This window comes from Sorghum bicolor, chromosome 2, assembly GCF_000003195.3.
Source record: "Sorghum bicolor cultivar BTx623 chromosome 2, Sorghum_bicolor_NCBIv3, whole genome shotgun sequence".
Classification (NCBI taxonomy): Eukaryota; Viridiplantae; Streptophyta; class Magnoliopsida; order Poales; family Poaceae; genus Sorghum; species Sorghum bicolor.
In genome coordinates this window covers 72,358,578-72,375,783 of record NC_012871.2, presented here as the reverse complement: position 1 = coordinate 72,375,783, position 17,206 = coordinate 72,358,578, and the positions used below count along the sequence as shown (strand labels likewise).

The 17,206-nt window shown below is 42.7% G+C and overlaps 4 protein-coding genes across 5 annotated transcripts; 2 read left to right on the top strand and 2 right to left on the bottom strand.

Annotated features, from left to right (window-relative positions):
• LOC8078996 (probable protein S-acyltransferase 22) lies at positions 346 to 5,665 on the top strand. Of its 2 annotated transcripts, XM_021452239.1 has the most exons (10): positions 845 to 958; positions 1,063 to 1,170; positions 1,238 to 1,327; positions 2,187 to 2,573; positions 2,649 to 2,717; positions 2,793 to 2,864; positions 3,131 to 3,259; positions 3,380 to 3,460; positions 4,025 to 4,207; positions 4,508 to 5,665. In XM_021452239.1, exons 2-10 carry the CDS (start codon positions 1,138 to 1,140, stop codon positions 5,282 to 5,284), a joined length of 1,821 nt encoding a protein of 606 aa, XP_021307914.1. In that variant the 5' UTR covers positions 845 to 958; positions 1,063 to 1,137; the 3' UTR covers positions 5,285 to 5,665. The 2 variants fall into 2 exon arrangements, with proteins under 2 accessions (XP_002463125.1, XP_021307914.1); XM_002463080.2 differs by lacking the exons at positions 1,063 to 1,170; positions 1,238 to 1,327 and adding an exon at positions 346 to 742.
• Positions 6,753 to 8,447, bottom strand: LOC8078995. Its single transcript, XM_002460917.2, has one exon. The coding sequence runs from the start codon at positions 8,191 to 8,193 to the stop codon at positions 7,198 to 7,200; it is 996 nt and encodes a 331-aa protein (XP_002460962.1). The 5' UTR covers positions 8,194 to 8,447; the 3' UTR covers positions 6,753 to 7,197.
• Positions 9,955 to 12,154, bottom strand: LOC8060626 (transmembrane protein 230). The gene is made up of 3 exons (XM_002460916.2): positions 11,957 to 12,154; positions 10,760 to 11,044; positions 9,955 to 10,484 (listed from the first exon to the last, which is right to left on the bottom strand). Exons 2-3 carry the CDS (start codon positions 11,034 to 11,036, stop codon positions 10,405 to 10,407), a joined length of 357 nt encoding a protein of 118 aa, XP_002460961.2. The 5' UTR covers positions 11,037 to 11,044; positions 11,957 to 12,154; the 3' UTR covers positions 9,955 to 10,404.
• LOC8060625 (ribosome-inactivating protein 9) lies at positions 15,267 to 16,433 on the top strand. Its single transcript, XM_002463079.2, has one exon. The coding sequence runs from the start codon at positions 15,380 to 15,382 to the stop codon at positions 16,250 to 16,252; it is 873 nt and encodes a 290-aa protein (XP_002463124.1). The 5' UTR covers positions 15,267 to 15,379; the 3' UTR covers positions 16,253 to 16,433.

Genomic DNA, 17,206 nt, shown 5'->3' with positions numbered 1-17,206 from the left:
GCTCACAGTAGAAGACACTGCACAAAATACAATCTCACAGCTCAGTTCTTGTTTTGGAATTACCGTCAAAATTAACACATGAAAAAAATTACTGTGTTCTGTTAGAACTTAGAAACGTCCCTATCATGAAAAGTCCAGAGCTACGAGTACAAAAGTAAAAAGGAAAAGAGCAGCCTAAAACCTCAAGGACTATGGAGCCGACGACCATGGATGACAAGGGGTTAAAACAAACCGGCTGTCACTGGGCCCCACACTGACAGCGAGGCATCCCTGCTGCTACTGCCACACAGGGGAGACCAGTCTCTGGCAACGGAGGTTCACGTGAGCGCCCAAAAGGCCAGAGCGAAGCAGACACGGACCACGCCAAACCAAAACCACCCCTCTCCTTCCCTCCCCGCTCGCTTCTTGCAACTCCCCCGTAAATCTGCACAGCCAGCGCTGCATTTATTGCTCTCCAACCTTTGGTCTCCCTCCCAAACGCTCCAGCCCACAGATGCGGCAAGGTCGAATCCATGGCGAGAGCTAGCAGAAGCCGCGGGCTTGGTGCTTGAGCCCTTGATCCTTGGGGGAATCCCCGGTTCCTTCTCCTTGCATTGATCGCGTCCCTCGACGCGAGGAGACTAGCAGAGAGAGGGGAAAAGGAGGGTTCTTTTCTTTCTCGTGTTTCGTTCTGTCGATTCTGCGGTTCTTGGGAGTAGCAATGAGGCGGCATGGGTGGCAGCTCCCGTACCACCCTCTCCAGGTTCGTCCCGGCTGAAATTTTGCGCCTTTTTCTCTTGCTGGGCGTGGTTTTTTTTGTCGCCCGTGATTACTGAAGATTCGATGTCTCTCGCGCGCATCGCAGGTGGTGGCCGTGTCCGTGTTCTTGGCGCTCGCGTTCGCGTTCTACGTGTTCTTCGCGCCCTTCGTTGGGAGGAAGGTGTTCCAGTACGTCGTCATGGGGCTCTACACTCCGCTGGTGAGACTTGAGAGCTCCTGCTTGGCTCCTTTCGTTCGATGCCATGCTGAGTTGAGTGAACGCCTTGTGTTTTGCTTGTCTGGGACCTTTGGATCCCCATCTAGCTGCTGCCTGATGGCCCCGAGCAGTGGTTGCTGGAGCTAGGGAAGGTGCCGAGTTAACTGTGGCCTAATCACGAAATGCGTTGCTTGGCAGTCTCGCGTATTTGTTTGGTAGGATTTCTTTACGTTTTGTTTGCTTGTTTGAGGGTGGCATATCTTAAATCGTTTGACTGGTCAGGGCAATTCTTGTTGTGCCATCATGTGGCGTGCCTACCCTGGAAGCAATGTCTGGTTCATTCACTTCAACAGCTTTGCTTCAGCCTCCATGGTTGGTGGAATTCTTGCTTGTATCACACGGTTAAGGACAACAGTGCATGCTTATATGTTGTTTATCTATAACACCAATGGGGAAATGTAATCTCAGAGCAAGTGGGAGCTACATGTTCGTCAGGCTCTTGGTGCCTCTTCATTTCTGTCCACTTCAGCACTACTGTCTTTGGGTTGTATGCCAGAACACGTGTTTGGTTGGATTTTGTAGCACGGTTTGCTGGAGAGTGACATGTCATTAGTACTTATTATACTAACCTCGACAATTTCGTAATGGCCGTAACCTTCTGATACCATGTCATTACTCTGGGTGCTGTCTTGTTGTGATGGTGCCAACTACTGAAAGACCGTTCCGTGAAATGGATTGTATCGTCCCTGCAAATTGCTGTCCTGGATTATTCTTTGCTTCACGGTTGTCATGAAACCTACCTCGTTTTGAAGTTTTCTTTGCTTTTTTTTTTAAAAAAAAATTGTTGCGTTTATGCTGTAACCATGTAATGAGTAGGCAATGCTGTGAAATGGTGCCTGTTGTTCTTCTGACAGACATGTAGTGGCATGCTCTGACAGACCATGTCTAGTTATTGTTGGCTTTGAATTATGTTTTGCCTTCACATGCGTGAATTCGTGAGCCATAACTATGGAAAAACATGAGAATTTGTAGAAACAATGATTTCAAACTTTCTGGATAAAATGTTACCTGCTCTAAAATGCCACATTCTGCTTTGCATAATTTCATCATGAAGCTAATGTTTAGGCAAACTCTATTCCAAGTTCATGACTGCACCTTTTTTGTCTCCTTCAGAATCAAAGCCTATCGTAAGAGAATTTGTCATAACCAAATAATGATCTGATCATTTCAGGTTCTATGTGTCTTCTTTCTATACATCTGGTGTGCTGCAGCAAACCCAGCAGATCCAGGTGTCTTCAAATCTAAGAAGTATCTGAGCTTGTACGGAAGCGGCAAACACAGGCATCTGAACGAATCCAGAAAGGGTTCTTCAGATGCTCGGTTACAGCTGGTGGGAACTGGAGAAAAGCAGGAGCATGAGGTTGCACCATCTGGCGAGAAGTCAATGACTCAGCACAAGGACAAGAATTCATCTTGCTTAAGTTCAACCTTCTCTGCATTTCTCCTTCTATTCTACCCTCTCTCTTTTGTTTTCTCCTGCTGCCAATCACATGAATGGTCCTCTGAGCAGCAAGGCAGTGAGGAAGGGATGTTCTTCTGCAGCCTATGTGAAGTTCAGGTATGTTTCTTGTACCTATTGGCATTGAGGTATGTTTTTTCTGCACACAATTAATAGTCCACTATTTCTTTGTAGGTGTTGAAGTATAGTAAGCATTGCAGAGTTTGTGACAAATGTGTTGATGGTTTTGATCATCACTGCAGGGTAACATACTCAGCAATTTTCTTATTTCCATCAGTGTGTACATAATAACCCCCCTGTTTTCCTCAATCCCAACAGTGGCTCAACAATTGTATTGGAAGAAGAAATTATAGGAGATTTTTTATTCTAATGTCAACTGCCCTTATCTTGGTAAGCTTACGCTCTCCTAGTCTATCCATCTCTGATAGATTGTACTGATATGCTATCCTAGTACTATCCATCGTACTGATAAAGATGCTACAAAATACTTCTACCATTGTGTCATTATATAGAGCATGTTCCCAATATCAGCTAGATTCTAGAATCAGTCATTTATATGCATCGGTCACCATTATTGTGGGGAGCATTTTATTCCTGGTCCTTTTCATCCTAGTTGACCATTGACAGGTCTGCATGGTTTGTGCAATTTGGGCCAGCTTATCCTACAATCAGCAATTGGAGTATTGGTGCTAGTGCTATGCTTTGTTGAGCGAAAGGAATTCTCTATGCAAATAGTTTCAAAGCTTGGAAGCAGCTTCTCTGTAGTGCCTTTTGTTATTGTGGTGGTATGTACTGTCACCCTACTTCTTTCATATCTACTGAATGGTTCAAAGATTATTGAATTGGTCAGTTCTATTCACCAATCTTTATCGAGATGCTCAAAGCGTTGACACTTGTTGACACAGGCATCATGTACCATCCTAGCCATGGTCGCTTCACTGCCTATTGCCCAACTTCTTTTTTTCCACATTCTTCTGATCAAGAAGGCAAGTTCTGATACATTTCCCTTTTCTCTGATTCTATTGCTTACTGACTCTAGTTAAAAAAAAAGGTCCATGCCTATGAACTCAAATTATTCTAGCTTCTACAAATTATATCCTTGTGATTCATATGGGCATACATAATTTTGTTAAGTTTCAAGAATATATTACTATGGAAGGATTAGAAGCTGTTGGTCAAAGTTATGCGCTTATGCCTTATTGGCGATCAGCTCGTATTAAAAACTCCTAACCCACCTTACAATTTTTCTTTTGGATAATGCAAACTTAGGTCCTATGCGCTGTGTCTATACTTTGCATGGAATGTGAATACTGAATACTGACATGATTATGTATTGAACCAAATATTGATATCACTAACAGGATTAGTATCAACATGGAGTTTTTTATAATACTACTTTGAAACTTTTGTGTTTGAAAATAGTGATTAAAACAATAAACTGTTGCTACTGAGCACACACTACATGCAGACACCATGAATAGTTTGAGTGTGATATCATAGCCTTTTGTGGTTATGTGAAACTGAAGCATCATGATGACAACCTTATGCAGGGAATCAGTACCTATGACTACATCATTGCTCTGAGAGAGCAAGAACAAGATGATTTGAGTGGGCAGCAGAGTCCACAGATGTCTCGTGTAAGCTCATACACTGGACTCAGCAGTACTAGTTCCTTTGGTCCACTTCGTCGTGGTTCATGGTGCACTCCGCCAAGGCTTTTTCTTGAGGATCAGGTGTGAACCTTACATCCTTAGGCTTCATCAGTTATTAAACAGATAATGTAACTCCCAGGTTGAATCTATTACCTATATCTATATGGCACATGGTAGTATAGCAGGTGAAATGGAAGTTACTTTTCTTTCTAACTGATAGCTAACAATTAATGTCTTGCAAACTGATAGCAATTGCACATGTAGGCCTCATCATGAGCTGTACATATGATTAAATAAAAAAAAGAAATGTGTGACTATTTTCCATTTCACATCTGCCCGTAAACTCACTTACTGACATGAAGTTAATGAACCTCCTTCTAGTTTGATGTTATTCCGTCAGAGGCTGCTTCTTCGCATAATTCTTCTATGAAGAGAAAAGAAGATGAGGGAAAGAGGAAGAAGGGCTCAGGGGCTGTGAAAATAAGCCCATGGGCATTAGCTCGTCTTAATGCTGAAGAAGTTTCGAGGGTTGCTGCAGAGGCACGGAAGAAATCCAAAGTTTTAGTACCAATCAGAAAAGATGACTATTCACGAGGCCATGAAACAGATAGTAGCTATGGAGGCATGAGCAGTGGTAGGATTGATCTAGGCCCTGATAGCAAGAGAACAAACAGAAGAGGAAGACAGCCCAGTGATCTCTCTCTCAAACCTGTTGCAAAGATATCTACAGATGCTATTGATTCTACCAGCAGCGACATGGCCCCTGAAGCAATGTCCAATTTAGCACCATTGCAACTTGAGGCACGGAGCGCCTTCCATCCCAGTAGGGCTGCATCCTCTGTGAATGTTGGTGGGTCATCTCCAGATAGTAGCTTGGATTCGCCTGACCTCCATCTGTACCGAGTCTCAGCTGTCTCCTCGTCTGGAGCTGAAGACTTGCAACTGACAGCTCTAACTGCTCCAGGAAGCACTCCACCGCAAGGAATTCAACTGTCGAGGTCAACTAGCGATGGGTATGAAGCTTCAGGGGGTGAAGACAGCGACCGCATTCCGTCACGGATAGTGCACCGCTCATCGAACTGGGCAAATATCATCCTCAACTCTGACCAGAGTGCGTCGTCATCTGGCATTCTTGTGCCAAAGAATAGATTGTCCTGACTTCAGATGAATGAAGACTGTAAATGATCAGCCAAGAACCAGAGATTCCAGTATCTGACCTTCTTTGTTGTCAATGTCAAATCTTGTCGCAGGGATGGTTGGATACTGCGCAAATCATTAATTTTTTTGTTAGTCTCTGAATCGCTAGGTAGGCTGTGTCTGAATTTCTTCCGTGGGGGTTCAGGTGCTTGTAATTTTGCTGTTAGACGACAATGAACTGATTTGTTTAGAGGTTGGCACCTTGGATCAAATGCTTGATTGGTTGGTGATTGTTCTTGAGGTTGACTTGTCGGCTCCGACCATGTGCTGTGATGGAAACAATGGCATGTACTATATGCTGCAATAGGCAACGGGCATTCAGAAAGTAATTTTCTCTGACTATAAATATCGGCCTGTGCAAATCCTGTCATCTGAAGACTGGAACACCCTGTTAAGTATCTAATGGCTGTACTAGGTATACTTTTATTAAGCCATACCTACACAACCAAGTCAAACATGTACCAAACATTGAATCCGAGATTAAATTACATAGACGTCACGTGATAAAGGTTAGTCACTTCTGTTCTGGTTTTGGTACCAAACATAACGCATAAAACCTGCAGGAGTAACACTTTTATCAGTTTGACGATCGGTTAGATTCGTTGCCCAATTGAAAGAAACCGGCAATACCATGAACACTACTTATATGACATTTTTTTTGCCTCGGATATTTTGAGATAGAACGAACAATGTTATTTTAAAGAGTGGAAGCGTTTGCTATATTAAATTCAACCAAATTGAAGCAAAATGTCAGGGGTTATCATGTCAAAAAGTGTCTGACGTTAATGTTGGCGGCATGCACCACTGACGGTGAGGGACACAAACTGAACAGTCAATTGTCTGTGGACAATTAACAGTAAAATACGCGAATTGTTCATTGAACATTTCATAGGTTCGATCTTGGGCATAGTGTACAGCCAATAATCAATGGAAGTCAATGGACTGTTGATCTGAGGAAGAAAAAAGAATTCATCTGCCTATGAAATGCATACGCCTTCTTCACTTGAGCTTACCAGCCGAATCTGTCAGCCATTCAGCAGTGTTTTGTGCCGACAAAGCATAATGCTCAAAGATAATAAAGAAATAAAAAGATGTTTCAGATGCAAAATCTAAGCTTCAGAGTTGATATGTCTTCAGCAGCACACATTACACAAAGAAAGAATACTCTCAAGAAGGTTGCTTAGCTCCAAGATAACTTGTGGATGTTTCTGCAAAGACAAGAATACGACATACAGATTTGTCGGTTGTAAGAACTTTTTCCAAATAGTAGGAAGAGAGATCAACAGAAATCTGAAAATCTAGGGCAATCAGACTTCAGCAAACAGAATACAGGTAAATAAGCATAAACTCAAAATGATGACAGGGTTTGGCAACAAACATCATCCACAGCACAAAAATAGAGTCACTGAAGACACACATTTAGCTTGAGTGATACTTGAAGAATCAAGATTTGTATTTCCCCAGTAACAAATGTTTCATCCAGTATAATCAGAATGCCGTGAGGAACAAAATTCCACAACAATTAAATCGATATGCTAGTTACATCATTTTGAAAGAATGCTACACATATCACCAGCTCTTGAATCGCTGCCAAAACTCAGATCTGATCGAGAACACACCACATGACAGATCTCCCTCTAAGCCTTGCCATCCAAATCCGCTATTAACTAAGCATGGATATGCCAAGTGGCTGCAAAAATGTTCCTTTCAACACCAACTTCAGCTAATCAACCTGAGCATACACATCAGCCATGGCGCCATAACCACCAATACCACTGGCCAATCTGTTCGGCTCTTGGCAAATGCCCATCTCACTTATTTTCCTGTGATGCTATGAACAGATACACATGTGAGAAATAAACCAATCTTCTTCATCACCTAATTGCATCTAAATTGCCAGCTCTCATCATCTCAAGTTCCTCAACCGAGCCACCCTCCTCGTCCAAGAAGTCCAAGTTTGATGACCGGCAAGTGAAGTAGAACACCGCACTCATCATTGAATCAATCAGCATCACGAACGAGTACATGAGGACCAACAATGGCCCCTCCCAGAGCCGCGACGAGCCATCGCCATAGCTCAGCGTCTTCACCCTGTGCTCAAACAGCCCTTCAACGAAAGCTAGGCCAATGGTGGATCCAAGGAAGATGAGCAGCCCGACGTGGGTCTGCCCGCGCATCAGCTGCACCGACCGGCGCAGCGCATTGACCCCGGCCACTTCCTCGAGAACAGCGATGACGCCGCCGAGGTTGCAGATGATGATGGTGTGCGCGTACACCACGGAGTAGGCGAGAACAGTGAAGAGGCCCGCGCAGACGACAATGTCGGGCGGGTAGAGCAAGGCCCTGAGCGTGGAGCAGGCCGTGACGAGGAGGGCGAGGAAGGCGACGAGGCCGGCGGCGACAGCGGCGCACGCGAGCGCGTACGTGGCGGCAAGGCGCGGCCACGCGCGGCGCGCGAGGAGGATGATGTCACCGGCCGCGAGGGGCTTCCCGGCGTACACGGCCGCAACGGTGTACGCCACGGCGGCGCGGGCAGCGAGGAGGAGTGTGAGGAGCGCCGGTAACGAGACGACGGCGGAGACGAGCGTGGCGGCGAGGTGGTGCGCCAGCTGCCTGACGAAATGCGTGAGCGGGAGCCCCGACGTGGCCGCAGCGACGAGGAGCCGCCGCGCGAGCGGCACCACGACGGTCCCGTCCAGCGCGGCCGCGGACAGGAGGAGGCACCCGGACGCCGGGCAGAGCAGCAGGAAGAGGATGGACGTGAACGCGTGCGGGTCCCCGCGCAGCACGCGCACCGTCTCCCGCAGGATCTCCATCGCGTTCATCGGCGGCAGACGCACCCCGCCTCCGGCGCCCCGCGTCGGCGCCATTCCTCCCGGCTCCTTCCCCGCCGCGTCTTCTGTGCTCTCCTTTAGATTCGCGGCCACTTCTCAGCGCACCCAGGGCCCCGCCGCCGACTCGCCGGTCAGATCCGGGATGATATCCCGGCGGCACAACGCGCGCGCCCAATGCGGTGTTCTGCGACGGGAATTCGGGTCCAGCAGGTGGGGTGGGATCTTGGAGGATGGTAACGGCGTGGGAGGAGGTGGAGGAGAAGTTTCTTTGGAGCAGAGATCGAGGGGGGCTTTTGTGAAGGGAGACGACGATGAGAGTGTTGTGGTGGGGCCGTAGGGGACACCGACAGTTCGCTGGGGAGGATGACAGGTGGGTCCACGAAGGGTTGGCCGTTTGCTTCCGTGGGAGGGTGGCAAGTGGGTCCCGGGAAACGAAGTACAGTGAAGCTTCCGCGCAGGATTCCAGTGGGTTTATCTGTCAACGGCGGTAGTACTACAAACGATGAGTGTGAAGAATTCTGAAAGTGTGATTAAATTATGCACGTCCAATTTGTTTGACAAAAAGAGGAGATTGATCTGTGTACCATTCATTTGTTTGACAAAACTAATCATTGGTCTTAGGATCCGTTTGACGCACGTGGGTTTCACATTGAACATGTCATTCCCAAAGAGCCTACAAACTGCATTATATCGGGTTTTTTTTTGGTAAATTCATTTCATGTCCGTGCTAGTTTTCCTTTTCTGAGTGTATCTCAAGTTTTGGTGTACACTTTATTTTATTGACAAATCCGGATTAGGATTGAGATAGACCGGGATGACATCACCACAAAACTGTAGTAGAAATGCAATCTCAGTGTTATTAGGGCCTGTTTGGATCCATTAACATTAAAAATTAGCAGCTCAAATTAATACTAATGAATCCAAACAGACATGCTAATAGCCTACTAATTATTAGTTGGAGGATTGCCAACTATTAGTTTCATTAGCAGGTTTATAGTTGCTAATAGTTTATATGTACCTTTAAGTCACTATCTATCACCTATTAACAGATGGATCTAAACACTCCCCTACTAAAAATTAGCTAGCTAAAAAATAAAAGCTATTAGTTATTAGCCCAACTATTTTTTTTGTGTTAAAAGGATCCAAACATGCCCTTAGTTTAAGATAGAGCTGACTCGTTTTCTGACGCCATTTGCAAAAAAAAAAAAATAGCTGGCTAATCGTATTATACTGGAAATGAAATACAGTACATTTCCCTCAACGATGGCATGCAGTTGCAACAGCAGGGAGATTAAACAGGCCCAGCAGCCTTAAAAAAACTTGAACTGACTCGGTCCTACTAGCCTGATTAACTAGCCAGTAGCAAATGAAGGCAACAGAACAAAATGAAAATGACAATTTAAGCCACGAAGCAAAAATATCGTTCGTCCTAACTAAAAAAAAAATATCGTTCGTCCTTCAGTGTGCCCATCATTAGAGAAGGCACCAAATGGCCAAATGGAAACGCCAGAGGAGCCGGCTTCATGACGAAGCAAAGCCTATGCTTTAGGACTTTTAAAATAAAATGGACCACCAAGATACTTATTTCCCTCGCTCAAGTCTAAATACACTCATTGCCATGGCATGCACAACATTTTAAAACTCATCTACGATGCTTTCCTTGCTCTTGCCTCTTTGCCACACACTTTTAAAAGGCATACCAGGAGTCTATGATACCCAACTAGCCAACTGGAGTATGTCCTCATACATCACGTGCAAACGAAGAAAATCATAAATTCATACTTCACTCGAGGCCCAAAACATGAAAGAGATGAATTATGATAAGCTACATGGAAATGTGCTTGAAGGAACACACAGCCATCAGATCAATCTTCAAAAGCTCCAGAATGCAACACTACAAGTACAAGGTACTGCATCAATATGACGGCGAAATTCCGGTTGCATATCTATGAAAAATTCAACCGATCCATTATCTAATACAAGTAACCAAAAGGAAAGAAAAACAAAAGGAGAGAAAGGGGCAAACATATGTACCAAGTGTTGCTAGCATTCTGCTTAACAACATTATTTCTATGTTGCCAACTTGACCTATTCAAGAATAATACAGCACCGTTTCAGAGGTTATGTTGCCTACACGTATCTCTTGGGAGTCTTGACAATTTTGTAGCTCCATCAGTTGCTCGATTAACTGTCCAGGTGCTTGGCCTAGCTTCCTCTTCATGCTCTCAATCAACGAAACACATACAGCTAATAATCCGGGATGGATGCAAAAGTGTACCCTTGTGCTCCTCTCCATGAATAATAAGCAACTCGAGTCTCATAATATCCTGTAAAACAGATTTACAGCCACAGTGAAGTCACATAGTTGACAGAAAAAAAAAATCACTCTAAAATTTCCACTATCTACTGATCACAAACTAACCATTTTTACTGATCTGTACGACACATTGCTATAAGAAATATAACTACAATACTTAACCACCAGGAACAAAGATACATTCAGATTCTTCCACAAATGCATGTCTGCATCATTCGTGCCCAAAAAAGAAGGCACAATCTGGAAAGAAAATACAGAAGGATAAAGTGGTTTGTGGTAACATACCGGGAAGGAAAGCAAGCACACCCAGGAATAAGAGACCATATGCCTGAGAACCATCACCCTCCATGTGATTTGTGAATATAAAATATGACAGGGAGAGGAGTAAAATTCCTATAAGGAAGAGAAAAAGTGCTAGGGCAATTGACTTCCATGGAATTCTCATGTGCGATTTTGGTGTGTAGGTGAATCGTAGGTTATCATCAGCTTCTTCACGAGCATTGTCTCCATCTATATCCTCCATAGGAAGATGTGAATAATGAACATTGCGTCTTGTTGCCATTATAGGATCTGCAACAAAATGTATTACAAAAACTAAAGTAGCAAAAAATATATAACATCACAACCAGAAAGATATCCCAAAAATATGGACTTAATAACAGAGTACAGAGTTAAACTTGTATCTATCAGTGATTTCTAGTTAGTCAGATTACATATGCTCATTCTAAATGAAGAGTTCAACAATTTTTAAGAATGAATAGAAAGCATTTCATAGATTAGCAAGTCAAGTAAATTCCTTTACATACGAGAAGAACACAGGAAACTCTAGCTGGTTGAATGGAGAATTGAACATAATCTCAAACACAAAATCATATGAATACAGACAGCAGTACTGTCACATGGCATCAGTTCTCTACTACTTCCAATGCTAGCAGTACAACATGGCAGGAGCCGATGCATGTATGAAAAATAAATCATATAAATGTTGACACCATTACAGGACTTTAATAGGAGATGTATTCTAAGCAAGTATCTCTAGCATATGACTATCAATTAGTAATGTCTATATTCATGGGATCCAGTTATGCAAATTTGAATTTGATCGCTGTTGTTGCCACTGCAATACAGAATAGAAAGAGTAAATTAGATGCGCTTCCTGCTTGCAGTTCTCACATACTTGCGATTACTAAGCACGTCCACAACTAAGCCATAAGGAAAACCGAAAGTATCATAATCATAAAGAGCTTATCACCCACTATACTTTGTGCGATGCAGTTACATCGGCTGCGTGGAACAAATAGGCCAATAGCTGAGAAGGGAATCCCAGCAATTGATTAATCGGACATTCGGACGGGATGGGTTAACAACCAATGCAGAATAAGCAAGGCGCATCAGTGCACTAATTGGACGCGGATCGGACGATCCGTCGAACATCATGCGTGCGCGGGTGCGGTGGAGGGGAGAGGTAGGAGAGTGCATGACCTGGAGCACGTCAGGCGGGAAGCTGGCGAGGAGGTGGGTGAGTGGGTCGGCACCGGTGCTGGATGCCGCGTGGGAGGCTGGCGGAGCCGCGGAGGCCGTCAGCGGCGCCGGCCGGCGACTGCGCAACGCAGATCGAGGTGAACCAGCGCGACCGCGGGAATTGTTCGCGCACGAATCGCGAAGTTTGGTCTATGGTGCGACGACCGTGCGAGTAGGTTATCTCGAGTCTCGACACGAGTACATGGATGGATAGATTTTTTTTAATTTTCTCTGTAATTTCAGAAAATATACTAGAAATATAACACACTCTCTCTGTCGTATAAAAGAGTAGCTAATTCGCTATGAGATCCATACTGGTCAAACTTTTATAAATTTAACTAAGTTTTTTAAAAAAATTAGTAACATTTGTATCTTTAAATATGTTTATTATAAAAAAATCAACGATTACTCTGTTAAAAATTAAAGAAATTAAACTTTCTTATATATATTTAGTTAAAAATAGTATATTATTTAAGTTTTACACTTTCTATAAAATTTATAAGATCTATAATTTAATCTATGATGATCATAACCTCCATAATTATAAGTAATGATGGTAGTAATAATATGATAATGTCATATTAAGCTTGCATCAAATTAAAATACAACATAGATAGATTTTTATTTACTTATAATTTTTTGGTACAGTTAATTTAATCTCATAACTTTAATTTTTATATTATCCATTTGTTGGTACAGTTAAATGTTGAGTTTGGTGAGTTCCTTTGAGCATCCATAAATATATGAAACTCTAATATCTGACTAAAGTCGCTGAGAAGATAGTTATCGACATGTCAAGGAAAGTTTGTCCATTGATAATTATAACGGAAGATATCTTCATTTTATAAGACATATTTATTTAGGTTGTATTTAGTTGAGCTTCTAAAAAGTGCCTCTGCTGCCAAAAAAAAAAGAAAGCCAACCTAATGTTGGAAAAATGCTATTTTCGTGTAATATAGTTTTGGAAGCACATTGAGTTTTGTTTTTGGCTTTCTACCAGTTCATACGCCAACCATGCAAATGCAGTGCTAGCCATGGATAACATTGTCGGCTGATGCTATCTATCATTGTTGGGTCACCCAGCTGGCAGTGATAGTCACTCCATCACTATTGATTATCCTCTGCCGGCATGAATTCTAGTAGTGATAGGGATTCTGACCCGACAATAATCTATTGTTCTTGTGTAGTGTTATATCGTCCGCTCCTTAGGGGTAGTAGATAGGTATTAAGTCTTTGTTTAGATTTTAAAGTTGAATAGTATAAAGTTAATGGCTAAACTTTAGATAACTTTAGCTTGCTCTAGACAGATGGTCTTTTTTTTTCGCGATCGGGCCATTCACCCGTATTTCATTAAGAGGGAAAACGTTTACAGAGACGGTCTAATGTACCATCTAAAGTTAATTTACCTAACCTTAAAAATTATTAGTTAATTGGACCATACAAATGAGTTAAAATAATCTAAAGATTAGTGACTAAATTTTAGACCATAGCATTCGAACAGGTCTAAGGCTAAGACTGATTGGACCGATGGCAAAAGTATTTTCACTCTAACTGCTGCAGCCCACTGATCCTCTAGCTCAGCGCTCCTACTGGCTCGATGATCAATTTATCGGATGCATGTGAGGGAGCAGGTGAATCCGGTGTGTTTTCGTGCGTGCAAGGGCACAGGGACTCACCAAGGCCTTGTTCGGTGAGCAAAATGAGGCCAGAATTCCTTCCACGAAGTTAAAGCTTATATAAATTAGCTAACAGTTCCAGCCATCCTTCTATGGAGTCATTCCCAGCGAAACGAACGTCCCCAAAGGGAGCAACACAAAACGACCAGCGCCAGTGATGCGCATCATTATTAGCGTATAGTCCGAAGGATATGTATGGCTTGGCGCTGACAATGCATCCTCGGTCACACGAACACGCGTCGCACTATCCTGATCATTATTATGTGACGGCTACGATTTATGTTAATGTGCTTACTTTAGGATCCATACTTCTATGGACCTTTTTCTTAGTGTGAGTCCTTGCTAAAGACATGATTAACTTGATGACTCTAAGGGATCAATAAATTGTTTTTGTAGAAAATTTATTAGGCCAGTCTTAATAGAAGGTTTCACCTCTAGTTTCTAAAAAGTAAATTTTAATATAAAACCAATTTTCTCTCAAAGTATGGTTTCATCAGCATAGTTTCATGAGTTAGTTTAGCCTTTCTTAGGTCTCATGCCTACCATCACTTCGGAGCCACGCCTAGCGAAGCTTGTGCCCCAAAAGACTAATAATACTCTTGTCCCAGAACGAATGCAATTTCAAGTGCATTCTCAATTAAAGTGCCTAAAGTTTGACTAAATATACAGTTAAAATATTCATGTTTATGATGCTAAATAAGTATATTACGAAAATATGTTTAGTGATGAATCTAATGGTAACTATTTAGTACGATAAATTTTAGTATTTTTATGTAAATTTGGTCAATCTTAACGTACTTTAATATAGTACAATTTTAAAATTATATATTTTTTAAGGATGAAGGGATAGAATTCGATTAAATTATAAGTCAATGGAATGGCAAAATAAATAGCATTATATGGATGCCTTCTATATTTGTATCTATTATGTATCTATATATGTATCTATATATCTTACTGTTATTAAAAAAAAAGGTCTTATATTCCTATAAACTCCACTAGCTATATATCTCAACATGCAAGTTGTCCACCTCAGCAATGCACTAAGCATGTGCAATTGTAATGTGCACTTTAGCAAGACACAAGCATTTTTTTTGTCCACATCAACATGCCATATAGTCCACTAATTCGTAATTCTCACAACAACGTGCAATGTATGCTTCTAGTTTCTTATATATTGAAAGTAGTAGTTCTGCCAATGGAAATGATGTGGGTAGCTTTTATTAAAGGTTGGAAGTTAGTGAGATGACATAGCTATTAGAGGAAGATGATGGGATAGTGTGGGAGATGATGTGGATGACTTGTTTTCATTAAGAGGTTGCAGGTTAATGGGATGATATGGTTATTAGTGAGAGATAATATGGATAGTTAGTGGGAGATGATATGGCTTGCTTTTACAAAAAGACTGGAAGTTAGTAGTTTTGTTGAATAGCTTTCATTAAGAGTTTGGAAGTTAGTGTGATGACATGACTATTAGTGAGAGATGATCTGGACGATTTGCTTTCATTAAAAAATTAAAAGTTAGTGAAACAACATGATTATTAGTGAGAGATGATGTGGACATAGATATATAGATATAGATTACGCGTACATGCATGGCTACATGCCCCAACTCTCCTACTATATATTAGCAAGCTAGTACATCATCCCAATTCACAATACCAACAACCTATCCATCATTTTAGGTGTTGATACAAAAGAGAAGACAATGGCCGAGCCAAAGCCAGAGTTCAGTGATCTTATTACGCAAGCGAAGAAAAAAATAGTACCAAAGTTCACTGAAATCTTCCCCGTGGAGGACGTGAACTACCCTTACGGCTCCTTCATCGCCGCGGTCAGGAAAGATGTGGTCAAATACTGCACCGACCATAAAGGCATCTTCCAGCCTGTGCTGCCGCCGGAGAAGAAGGTCCCCGAGCTCTGGTTCTACACCCAGCTCAAAACCAAGACCAGCTCCATCACGCTCGCCATACGCATGGACAACCTCTACCTCGTCGGCTTCAGGACCCCGGCCGGTGTGTGGTGGGAGTTCGGCAAGACCGGCGACACCCACCTCCTCGACGACAACCCGAGGTGGCTCGGCTTTGGCGGCCGGTACCAGGACCTCATCGGCAATAAGGGCCTGGAGACCGTCACCTTGGGCCGTGCCGAAATGACAAGAGCCGTCAACGACCTGGCGAAGAAGACGACGATGACATTAGAGGAGGAGCAGCTGCTGATGCTGCAGGATGCTGGTCTGGCAGCGGCGGCTGACCCGCAAGCCGACACGAAGAGCAAGCTGGCGAAGCTGGTGGTCATGGTGTGCGAGGGGGTGCGGTTCAACACTGTGTCCCGCACGGTAGAAGCGGGGTTCAACAAAGGGGTGACCATAAGCGAGATGCAGGGGAAGCAGGTGCAGAAATGGGACAGGATCTCGAAAGCTGCCTTCGACTGGGCTAAAAACCCGAACGCTGTGATCCCTGACATGCAGAAGCTTGGCATCAAAGATAAAAACGAGGCTGCGAGGATCGTTGCGCTCGTTAAGAATCAAACTACTGCTACTGCTAGTGCTAGTGCTACATATGAGAAGAGCGATGTCTGATGATCGACACATCATGACTTGCCGTTGTACTCCTAGCTATATGCATACCGTGCTTGCTGCTACTATGTTTGTATACAAATAAATACACCCCGCGTACGTGGTGTTCCTTGTAGCCCTCTAATGAGAAATATCTAAATAAAATCCAGCATGCTCCCCATGCTGTGGTGGTTTAAATTTGAGATACAGTTTGTATTTGTCAGTTTATTGTGGTTGAAATCTATGCATTTGAAAGTGAAGTGATGCAGATGCATGGTCAATATGTTAAAATTAGAGAGGACAAACAAGGATATGGGCCGAGATTTAGGGTGTGTTAAAGACAACAGCGAAACCAAAGAAAAAAGTCTATATATAGCTCCCTCAACTATATAGGGTAAACTAGTTTACCCCAAACTATAAAACTGGATTTTTTATCCCTTGAACTTTCTAAAACCAATCAAATAACCCTCTTAAACAGTTCTAGATGGTGATTTAGCTATAGTGACGGTGGTTTTGTGTTCTTCTTTTTTATTTATTTATGTTGAATTTTTGAAAAAAAAATATAGTAAATCACAGAAAAATTATAAAATGGAAAATTCAATTTTGTTAGACTCCACACGAGTAGATCTACATGGTGCACATATAATATAATATTCTTTAGTACAAATTTTTTGTCGTAGCTTTATATCTATGAATTATTTCAATTAATTACAAAAAAACATAGAGGTGAGTGTGCACTCGTGTATGTGAAGGCGGGGTGTATATATGCGTGTGTTCATATGAGTGAGTGTACACTCGTGTACGTAAGTGTCTACGTCTATAACTGAGTCTCGAAAAGAAAAATAAGAGACTGGTTTAGTTTATAACTGGGTCTCGAAAAGAAAAATAAGAGGCTGGTTTAGGAGACTAGCTTATTGCTGGACATGGTCTAACCAAGATATTGCAGGCAACGGCGCAACGCACGCTTCACTATATGCA

What these genes read in the sequence shown, in the direction of transcription:
- LOC8078996 (XM_002463080.2), top strand. Translation starts at nt 701, where the DNA reads ATGAGGCGGCATGGGTGGCAGCTCCCGTACCACCCTCTCCAG. An exon ending in GCAGCCTATGTGAAGTTCAG is followed by an intron (nt 2,574 to 2,648) that starts GTATGTTTCTTG and finishes ATTTCTTTGTAG; the next exon opens with GTGTTGAAGTATAGTAAGCA. An exon ending in GGCTTTTTCTTGAGGATCAG is followed by an intron (nt 4,208 to 4,507) that starts GTGTGAACCTTA and finishes ACCTCCTTCTAG; the next exon opens with TTTGATGTTATTCCGTCAGA.
- LOC8078995 (XM_002460917.2), bottom strand. Translation starts at nt 8,193, where the DNA reads ATGGCGCCGACGCGGGGCGCCGGAGGCGGGGTGCGTCTGCCGCCGATG.
- LOC8060626 (XM_002460916.2), bottom strand. Translation starts at nt 11,036, where the DNA reads ATGGCAACAAGACGCAATGTTCATTATTCACATCTTCCTATGGAGGAT. An exon ending in TGTGCTTGCTTTCCTTCCCG is followed by an intron (nt 10,485 to 10,759) that starts GTATGTTACCAC and finishes TCTGTTTTACAG; the next exon opens with GATATTATGAGACTCGAGTT.
- LOC8060625 (XM_002463079.2), top strand. Translation starts at nt 15,380, where the DNA reads ATGGCCGAGCCAAAGCCAGAGTTCAGTGATCTTATTACGCAAGCGAAG.